This window comes from Catharus ustulatus, chromosome 4, assembly GCF_009819885.2.
Source record: "Catharus ustulatus isolate bCatUst1 chromosome 4, bCatUst1.pri.v2, whole genome shotgun sequence".
NCBI classification, from domain to species: domain Eukaryota; kingdom Metazoa; phylum Chordata; class Aves; order Passeriformes; family Turdidae; genus Catharus; species Catharus ustulatus.
Window position 1 is genome coordinate 63,211,146 of NC_046224.1, and position 10,926 is coordinate 63,222,071.

General features: G+C 46.4%; 1 protein-coding gene across 1 annotated transcript; it reads right to left on the reverse strand.

The window, feature by feature from the left end:
* Positions 1-8,184: 8,184 nt before the first annotated feature.
* On the reverse strand, positions 8,185-9,852 carry LOC122149389 (inositol 1,4,5-trisphosphate receptor-interacting protein-like 1). The gene has a single exon (XM_042779207.1). It carries the CDS (start codon positions 9,850-9,852, stop codon positions 8,185-8,187), a length of 1,668 nt encoding a protein of 555 aa, XP_042635141.1.
* Positions 9,853-10,926: the final 1,074 nt, after the last annotated feature.

Consider the following 10,926-nt stretch of genomic DNA (forward strand, 5'->3'; position numbering starts at 1 on the left):
TACTTTTAACAGAGAAGTCAAGGAGCATGAGCTTGCCAGGCCTGGTGAATCCAATCCCACAAATACGTTTGCCAAGAGGGTTTCATTATTTTGAAAAGCAATGGATGAGCTATGGTGGTGCTATGTTCTCCCAGAAGGAGGATATCTCACTCTTTTGAAGCAATAAATAGTTACATATTTTAGGCCAGTTCCTAGGGTAGAAAAAAAAAAGTTCCATATTATTTAATGACTTGGGTTTGCATTTGTTCTATTTAATTTCAGTTTTCATATTCTGCTTTGGGGAACTCCTCTCCTGGAATCTAGTAGAGTCCTTACACTCTCTGTAGTGAGAAAAAGGTAAAGAAAGAAACACTGCTTGTTACAATCCCTGTAAGAGATGGGCTGTAGTGTATAAACACTTAAATCCACCCAAAGCCATCTAGGCTTCCTTCCAGTGTGCCCCGGGGGTATTCCTGCACTGGGCTTGTCCCTCTTATTCAGACCCCACTGGTCTGGTGGACAGGGTGGTGTTGGGTTAATGGCTTGACTGGATGATCTGAAGGGTCTTTTCCAACCTAAACTACTCTAGCATTCTATCTCGTTTGGGAGGATGGATTATAAGAGAATAGAGTGAGTGCTGAAGGCAATCTCACCCTTTATAATTTGCAGCTGTACTAATTACCAGAGTGGGACCAGCCTTGCTCCTCAATAGGGCGCAGCTGTGTCCAGTGAGGATGGGTGTTATAAAAGAGTGGATTAGCTGGTCTAGGGTTAGTTGGAGTCTGCTGGCTGTGCTCTGAGGAGAAAGGGTCAGGTGCTTTGGCAGGGGACAGGATGGAGTTGGCCATCTTCCTTTCTGGTAAGAAGGAAGAGAGAAAGAAGTCAGTGTTGTGTGGAGCTGCTTGTGGGAAGTTTAAAGAGAGAAAGGTATGGAAGTTTTTTAAGATAATAAGGGACTGATGCTCCTGTCAGTTGTGAGTCCACCATCAATCAGTGCCCTGTGTGAGATGTGGGCAACAATAACCTCCTTCCAGTCTTCCTGTGCCCCCACTTTTCCTTGGGAATAACCTCCTCCTGGGGAAGTCACAGCAGATTGTTTCAGCAGGCTTTAACTGGAGAAGGTGTTCCTGGCAAATTTCCAACTTAGGACTCTTCCTTCTCAGGCTCTGCCATCCTGAGGCCTGTTCCAGTGTGTGGCTGTGGAGTTACAGGGCTATGACTCCATTGTATGGAGTATCCTGGGTTGGCAGGGACCACTGGCCCTGCACAGATACCCCTACAATCCTACCTTATCCTTGAAAGCCTTGCCAAATGCCCTTGGGGCTGTGATCGTTCCCTGGGGACCCTTTCTCTGGTATCCAGCCTGACCCTCCCCTGGTATGGCTGTAGCCATTCCCTAAGGTCCTGCCCCTGGTCACAGAGAACAGAGACTGGCACTGTCCCTCAGGAGGAGGATGCAGACCCTGCTGAGGGCTTCTCTCAGTCTCCTCTAGGTCAGTTTTCTCCCCTTGCAACTAGAAATATAACTTCTCAGTCACTGCATGCTCTTTGTCTCACCAAAATGGTGACAGGCACTTTCAAGAATCTGTGTAATTCAGGAAAACACAAATGGATTCATCCCTGGGATCACTTTCCCCATGGAAACAGGATGGTGATGCTGTCATGTGTAAATCTGGACTAGGTAGTGCTGCTTTTCTTAAATGTCAGCTTTTTTTTTTGTTCATGTGCCTTAGGACATTTTTGTGCAGATGTTAATTGGGTTTTTTGGTAGCAATATGCTTGTGACCCTGGCTGTGCTCAGAAGTTCTGGTTTTAACCTGTTTGTTTCCTATTGCGACAGAATTGTAATGTATTTTATCCTTTCATTATTAATGCAGCATCTCACAATGACTGCATCCACTTTAGCACAATTGTTGGTCAGAATGCATTATGAATGATAGACAGTGAGTAATTACTACTGCTAATTAAAATATAAACTCTGCAACTACAGATTTCTACAAGATTTTTGGTAACTTTACAAATTTTGTGGTATGGAACATCCATCCATTGTTACCAGCTGATGGAAAAAGGACAAAGAAAGATGATGGAATTTTTAGTAGCAGTGCCAAATATGTGTTCAAAGCCAAGATTAATTTTTTAAATTATGTAAATCTTTGTATTCTCAAAGTTACAGTAATTTCACGATTATAAGTCACACCATTTTGACTAAAATTTTGGTCCGAACCCGAAGTGTGGCTTATAATCAGGTGCGGCTTATATATGGACAAAGAACGAGAAGTTGCTGACACCTGGAAGTGCAGCTTATAATCAGGTGTGGCTTATAATTGTGAAATTACTGTAATTCTGAAGTGAATGTGTCCAGAGATCAAAGACAGAAAGGTATCTGAGTGAGCATTTGGGCTTGAGTACCCAAAAAAAGTTGAATCTATCCCAAACCTGAAAATTGAAGATTTTATATCCTGAACTAAAGATCTAATTTTTAGTCCATTTTTAAATAAGATGCATGGACACACCTCTAGAGGCTATACATTCCTCACGCTGAATGCATGGGGTATAAAATGGCACTGAATATCATATACTGCATTCACAATTATCTCATGAATAACTGCTTTTCCAATTAAAAAAGAGTAAATCTTTGTGTCTCCATTTTCAGTGATGTGCCAGGTGTACTCCATTGCCCTCACTGTGATGAATCATTGTCAAGGCCAAGGGAAACCACACCCCTCTGCCCCTCTACATCCTCGGGACAGACACTTTGCAAATCAGTTTCTGCACCTGAATGCCAGATGGAAAGTGGTGTTAGTGCTCAAAGTTGGAGAACTCTGTGGTTCACTTAATATAAGTGGAACTTAATATAATTAGTGCATTTTACAAATACTCAACAATGCCTTAAGCTGGTCTTACTGGCTTTCTGAAGTACTGCTCTGTATTCTCACTAGAACATTCTTTCTTAGAAGCCACTCAATTTTTACCTTATTTTCCACATTAGGGTAACATAAGAAGAGACCTTGGCATGTAGTGCCAGTCCCAGAACAAGATCAGCTGCAGGTGTTATGTGTTAGCTTGGAGTTCCTGTTTCATGACTTCAGCATGGGTCACTTGCATGTCTTGAGTTGCAGTGTCAAAATTATTGATTTATTTTAAAACCCTCTCCGAATTTTTCTGGCTTGGCTAAAAAGGCAAGAGTAACAATTATTTTTTACAAACCATTTTTCAGGAGAGTGATCCATGTTCAGCACACTGCTGCTTTTGGTAGATTTTACTTGAGATGAACATCAAATGAACACCCTCCAGTTTCAGGAGTGTGCTTTTAAAGAAGCATTTATGGGATGTTCTAGTTGCTGGAACACACAGCTCTTAAACTCACTCACTTCTTCCACAATCCTTACTGTCAAGGCAGCTTCTTTTCTACAACAAATTTTAAACAGATGTTATCACAGATACCTTTGTTTAGATTTCCTGGATTCTACCAAGCTAAAAGTCTCAGATTTCTAAAAGGTGGGCAAAACTGAAGTGCCTCAGATGCCAAGTGTCTTCGCTGACCTCATCATTAATTCTGGGAAGAATGTAGAATCTACTTCTTGGCTGGAAAGGTCCTGGGTGACATTCTGAGCACCCGGAGTGGTGGGGTGGTACTCACCAGGGAGGTCTCCACCTTCCTGTGTGTAGGAAAGCTAAATCAGCCCGGCTTATTGGGATTGCCTGGAATGCAGTGAGAAGACCCTTGGCCAGCCTTTGTGCTTGTGCTCTAAATGTCTGCAGAATGCGCTAAGCCTGATTTTCTGGTCATGCTGCACGTGTGCACTGCGTGTTACGTGCTCTGGAAGCAGTGAGAGTTTAGAACTGCCAGGGGAAGCAGTAAGCAGCCCCCTCAAAGAATTACAAGAGATGGAAGTAAGAAATAAACTCTTTGAGCATGAGGTGAATTATTTCAGAAGAGTTACTGCCTGGAGTTCCAGGTTAGCACAGAAAGAAGGTAATTGGGCCTGGTACATTAAGAATTTCAGGTTCAGTTTACTGCTCTTTAATATCAGCTTGGTAATCAATTGAAACTTATATATAAAAGAGCCCACAACTCACAGAAGAGAAGTTTTGTGGAAACTTTAGTTGACTTTTAAGCTCATACATATAAATGTGAAAATGCCCAACTGCACTTACCCTGAAAGGATCATCATCTTTCCAAACTGCATCTTCAGTTATAACACACAGCTTCTATACAAAGAGTCTCTTTTGAAGCTATAGTTCTATTTTGGTCAATCTTTTCAGATATACTTGAAATAAGCACCCGCTTTTCATGGTATTCTGTTACAACCCTAGAACCAATAACAGTATCCTTTTCCTCCGGTGCATCACTAATGATTTAAACAAACCCAATCAAACAATGCTGGGACACTTAAAATAATTGAAGAAAGGAGTCAAGTAACAGCTGAGGTTCACTATGCAAGAATTTATATTGCCTCTTATTATTTGAAGGTTCTCTGTGGCTCCTATCTGGTTACCTCTTCTGCAGTGACCATAGGGAGCCTATTTCATGCAGTAATTTTCCTTTAATGCAACATAAGCATAACAAGATACTTTGCTCTACATGGTAGCAGTTTAAGTTCATCTGCTTTATTAATAACCAGATATTGAGAATGCTCTGGCTTTATATAAAGTTATACTATGATTTATAATTAAAGAATTCTGCTGGCCTGGTGAAGAACACTTAAACTGCACACTGAAATTGTCCAGGTGGAATAACATGAGAACAGTGGGATTTGGCTGCATCATTCTTAAAATTACTCTGATGGAATGCATTATTATTGTTTGATTTCCTATAGTGCCTCAAATGGCAAACAGGTTCAGGACCCTGTGATGCTGGCATTTGTCAATAGAAATTAGTGCTCTTGAAACTTTGCTGAACTGCGGTGCAAAAGTTATGGAATCAAAGCCTTTCCCAGTTCTGGCAGAGGAAGACATACTTCTTTGTCAACTCTTTCACCTGGTTCCTCAGCTTTCATCTCCCCCTCCTTTAGTGGGAAACAACATAAAATAGCAACAGGGTACTGAGGCACAGAATATACATATTCTTCATGGAAAACTGAAGTATACCCTGAATGACTATGAAACAATAGTTAAACCACACAAGTGACTTGCTTATGAGATTTTTCACATAAACATGCACACAATCACAAAGATAAGCTGAATACATGACATCCTTGATGAAATTAAAAATGCAGGATTCTTTTAAAGGTTTGTGTTGGATGGCTGTGGACTCATCAGGACTCATAAAAATGAGAGGAAAAATAGGACTTGGATTCCCTCTTAGTTACCTAATGGTGGATTTTTGGATGGGTGAGGGTCTGTGGCAGGGCAGGGGCTTGTTGGGCAGGGTCTCTGCTCTCTCCAGAATGTTGAATCCCATGGGTGCCACCGAACTTCCTTTGGAAAGGGATACATCCTCAGGGTATGGTTCAGGTACACAAGTTGTTGTGCTTTGTTGGTTTCATTTTGGAATGGTGATGGATGGGTTTATTTTAAAAGAGTTGCCTACTTTCCTCTGTCTGTGTGGTAAAAAGTGGCTAAATAGCTTTTTAATCAACCGGTCAAAATCAGAACTAGAAATTTTAAGAAAAAGATTTAGGTCCAGGTCCTTACAGTTGATGAGTTTTCAAGAAACAGCATCCGCTTGCTTCCCAACCCCTTGTGTACCAGGCCTCTGAGAGAGCGGTCATTTCTTCTGCTCCAGGAAAAGTTTCCCAGCACCATGGCAAGGTGTACTGCATTGGAAAGATGCATTTTGTGTGACCAGTTCCAGATAGGTTGGTCTGTCTATTTGCGTATAAACTGCCACAGAGACTGCAGTGATGAACCACTGCCAAAGAGTCACAGGCTGGTGCTGTGGGCCTTCCCCCTGATTCCTGCCCATCAATCCTCAGCCCATCAGCCCCATCACTAAGCTCTAGACAGTTGGAACCCCCTGACACAGATGGTGACCCCAGCAGCACTCCATCCTTGCCTGTCCCTGCTACAAGGTTACAGATACATAAAACAGAGGGTACTTATTGGAGGGAGCCATAGGGCAGGCAGTTTGGGAAGTCTGTACCTTCCGAGTACCTCAGGCAGTGTTGGAAGGAAGAGGGCGATGCAAATGGGAGTCAAGATAAAAAAGAAGTCGGCACCCTTGTCCTGGTTCCCAGCAATTGGAGACAGCCCATGGTAAATGTCCCATGGTCTCTCCCTTAATTTGCATGACATTTCAGGACTCCCCTTGGTCATTTCCAGACATACACCTCTTGTGTAGAGAAAGCTTTTCCTCACTGGGAGACACCCTAATCCTTCATGGACCATTGTCAAGCTCTTCCCTGGTCTCTCGCACATCAAGAAGCCCGTGCCTCGCTGCTGCTCAGATCTCCCAGGGCTCTCTCTCTGCCGGCCACACTCCAGAGCTCCCAGCTCCAGCTGGCAGGGCCTCAGCGCCCTGTGCCCTGTGCCCCGACGGCCACACCAGGCCCTGCTTGCTGCCCTCATGGTGGCCCTGCTGGCCCCAGGGCTCTGCAGGGGCTCTGTGGGGGCACCTTCCTGCGGCCTTTCAGCCCCTGCCGGGCCCAGCCCAGACCTGCCCAGGGCTGTGTCCGAGGGCCTGCAGGGACAGCACCAGGCCCAGCGGCTTCCACTGACCCAGGGCGGCCTTAGGCTGCCCATGGGCAACAAATTCTGGGCTCTGAGGCTGCTGAGGGCCTGGCCCACGCTGCCCACAGCAGCTGTGGCTGCCCCAGCCCCGGCAGTGATCCCAGGGGCCAGGCTGGACGGGGCTTGGAGCAACCTTTGTTCTAGTTCAAGGACACTGTACACAGGCCCAGACTCACAACCTGTGAGATTTACCAATATCATCAATCTCTCTGAGATCATTTAACTCTTGCACCATGCAGATTCTGGAATATTGTAGTTTATTGAATCAAGAGCAAAGCAGTTTCCAGTTGGCCACACATACATGCACTACCTCTAGAGCGTAATTATGTGTCTCCAACAGAGACTGATACAACCTACAGCTTTACTTGCACAGTAAAAACATATATATATGTTATATATAAATCTAGACATTATGTATAAGTATACCTATTTTATGATAATCTTTCCAGATATAAATACGCTAAGAGCACTACTATGTCACGACAGATAGTGACACTAAGTCCTACATTGAATGATTTAAAAATAATTTCTTATACAATTTTTATAACCTATTTTTATCATGATATAATATTTACAAGTTTCATATCTCTGATTTTACTTATATCACTATATTGGTTTGTTCTATTTTACTATTTTATCTAGTCATTGATAAGCTTTACAGTACATCATATGTGTACTCTAGGTATATATATACATACGAAAAATAAAAATCTAGTTTCTTATGTAGACCTGATTTCAAGTCAGCTCCAACATGGGTGGGACAATGCTGACCTACTTATTTCCTATCCAATGATAAAGAGAAACTCCATCCATCAACTAATCCTGGGCATTGCCCAGAGATTCTGGACTCTCCCTCACCAGAGAGAGTCACGAACCATCAGAATGCAAGCTCTTGCAATGCACAGCAGGAAGACCCTGCTGAAGAAGCCCACGACCAGATGATCACCCTGCTGTTCCTTTCAAACATTCCCTCCTCTGGATTTGGAAATCGATATCTTTGCACCCAGTGAAGCTCTGCGAGGGAAAATGGACTCCAAGAAAGAGGTGGGGGCAGTCAAAATCCTGGTGGTGATGGGGCTGTCTCTCACAAGTCCTCTAGGAATGGCTCCTTCAGCTACATCAGCTGTGACTCCCCAAGTACACACTTCCTCTATAGGAAATTTGTGGTAGCAATTGCCACTGCTGGTGAGCAGCGCCTTCTCCATGTCCTGGACCCTCAGCTCTGTGTCACCTCCTCGCCGGGCTGCAGATTCTCCACACAGAGCCCAGAGAGCAAAAAAAGGAATAACAGAATTTCCTCTTGCACGCTCCTTGGTCTTTGTAGCCAGATTGATCATGTCTGGATGCAGTGCTGGGGAGAATGTTGACATGACTCTGCTCTTGCTGCTGCTGCTGCTGACACAGTCCTGCTACGCTGCATTTGCCCTTCCCTCTCTAACCCACATTCTGGCCTCTTCCCCCATGGACTGGCAGGTTGTTCTCAGACTCCAGGTGTGAGCCCCACAAGCACCGCTCATTGCAGGAGAACCTCTTTCACTCTTCATTGTTAATGATCCGTTTGAGCCACCAGTACAGATCCGTGTACTGACTCATAGCCTGGGAGTAGGCAACGGGATCCCTCTCCAGGTCATGGAAGAGGTTGCACAAGCTGGCCGTTAGGATCTCTGCAGGCAAATTGATCACCTCAGGAAGCCTCCGGTTGCCCAAAATGAAGTGGTTGAGGCGTCTCGCTTGCACACATGCACGAAGGCCCTCGCTGATGTCCAGCAGTCGCCTCACAAAATGTCTCCTGCGCCACTTGGACACAGGAACAACGCTCAGGAGGTGCATGACAATGGTCTTGATGGTGTATGTGGAGAAGCCTAAGCCCAGCTGCAGACAGGTGAAGAACTGCAGGCATTTCAGGTGCAGGCTGTCATGTGGGGCCCGGAAGGCGATGTAGTGAAAGAATTTAACCTCTGCCACGGCGTAGCTCTCTGGCCAGATGGTGCTTGAGGTGTAGGCTTCTCTGGGCTCACTGCTTACAAATATGTCTGAGTCTCCCTGCCGCACCCCAAAGAGCATCTCAATGCGGATGCTTCCTCTGCCGTCGGTCACCTTGAATTGGCAGGAGCGCCTGGAGGGCAGCGGCACTAAATGCCAGTTGTGGGACTGGTGCAAAGCCGGCCAGACTGCTCTCACCAGCTGGTAGAACCATCGGCTAGTTTTGTGCACGTCGAGGTAGGAGTCGGTGCAGAGCGTGTCAAGGAGGCTGGGATCCTGATTCCTGCTCAGCTCCTCCTCGGGGTGGTGCAGGAAGCACAGCATGTTCTTACCCTGCTGTGCACTGCCACAGGTGCACTCCTGCTGCACGCGCACCCGGAAATTCCGCACTTGCCTCTGCCCTGCAGTGTCCAGCTCCAGGTGGAAGCTGTGCCCTCGGGGAGGAGTCATGGGTACCAGCACCTGGTACACAGCATCCTGTTCACGGGGACTCCAACCTTCAAATTCACTGCCCACCCCAATGGCTTCTTGCAGGACTGGGTAGAAGCTGTCGGACAAGACGCGCCGAAAGTAAATTGCAAAACTTTCCATGAGGTGACTTGTCGTGAGGCATCCTCTCGGCAGGTCCTGCACAGGCCACTGGATGCGCTCCATTACCATTCTTCCAATGTTATCGGCAAGATCATCCTCATCAGATTCATTTCCAGAATCACCATCTTCGTTTGCAGCAGCATTGTTGCCTTCCTGGGCATTGACATCATCATTCATGTCTTCCTCCCCATGCACAACATTGTCTTCATCTCCCTCTTCTCCTGCATTTCCCACACCGATGTCTTCATTTCCAGCACCTCCTTCGTTTTCACCCACATTTCTGACATCCTCTTCATTTCCACCGTTGTTTTCTTCTTGAGGAACCTCTCTCCTCATGCTCCTTTTCCTCCACATATTCCACAGGACCAAGGGTACAAGCAGGAGCCCAGCAATAGCCCAGAGCTGCCAGGGCTGTAAGGCAGAGCAGAGCAGGTCTTCCCAGCCCCAGACACCCTGCGTCAGGACCAGCTGCTCCAACTCCTGCTCCAGCCGCATCTTCACCTCTTCCTGGAGCTTGGCACGTGCTTCCATTTGTAGACGAGTAGCCTCATCAAAACCATCACCCACGGGCTGTGGGTACTGGAGAACACCTTGCAAGAGCAAGAACCACAGGACCCAGGAATCCATGGTCTGCAGGAGAATGGAGAGAAGGCTTTGAGTGGTGCTGGGAGAGAGGCAGCTGGCACTGGGGATGGCAGGGACACCAATGCCAGGGCTCTGGGGGCAGGAACAACAAGGCCCCGCAGCTGGCAAGCAGCGAGGCCTGTCCCTCTGTCCCAGGAGCAGCATTAGCAGCAGCACAGTGCCCTGCCCAAGGCTCTCCCATCAGGAGTTGTCCCTGCATGAAGGGGGAAAACCCAGCCCCAGGCACAGCCTTTCTGTGCCAGCCCTTGTCCCCAGCCCGACCTCCCCACCACGTGTGCACTCACCGCTTGCCCAAGCAATACAGGGCCAGTGTTACCTGCTGGGGCCTTTTACAGCTGCCCCCATTGTGACATGTCCCCCATGTCACACATGTGTCACAGTACAGCACAGCCAGGCCGGCCCCGCCCTTTGTCCTCAGCTCAGGTCAGCCAGTGAGAGAGACCCTGGTGTACTTAGAAATTCAGTGTAACTTGTAAAAATGGTAAATGGGGAAGAAGGTACAGTAACCCTTCTTCTGCTAAAACCTGCTATTGGCATAAGATTCATGAGCAACTGTGAAGAAACCTGCCTTAGCCCTAACTAATGCACACCTGCCTTGCAGAAAATCTGTGCTGATCAGCTCCCTGGCATTTCTGAAGTCCTTCAGGGACCTCAGTGAAAAAAAAATAAAATAAACAGAATTGAAGAAAAGGACTTGGTATATAAAGTTCTTGTTCTTGGGAAGCACCAAACACATATAAATGACAATGGGGAGCTTGGCAGTGGTTAAACACTCGCGGGGAGTCCTCCATGCTTGCCGTTTGGATCATGAAAACAAAGCTTGGAGATAGGAGAGTGCATGAACACACTTTAATAGAAGAGGGGGATCTGTGAGGTGAGGCTTGGTGGCTGCCCCAGCACGGCTGGAAAATGGGCCTTGTACCATGCCAGGAGCTGCTGCGTGCCCCAGGAAAAGGAGAATATTGCTCAGTAATTAAGAGGTGGCTCTCAGTCCACATGTAGGATTTAGCCTGGTGGGGGAAGCTCTTGGAGTCCCACTGGTTGTAAAGTGGCCCA

Coding starts and splice junctions, on each gene's coding strand:
- LOC122149389 (XM_042779207.1), bottom strand. CDS start 9,852: ATGGATTCCTGGGTCCTGTGGTTCTTGCTCTTGCAAGGTGTTCTCCAG.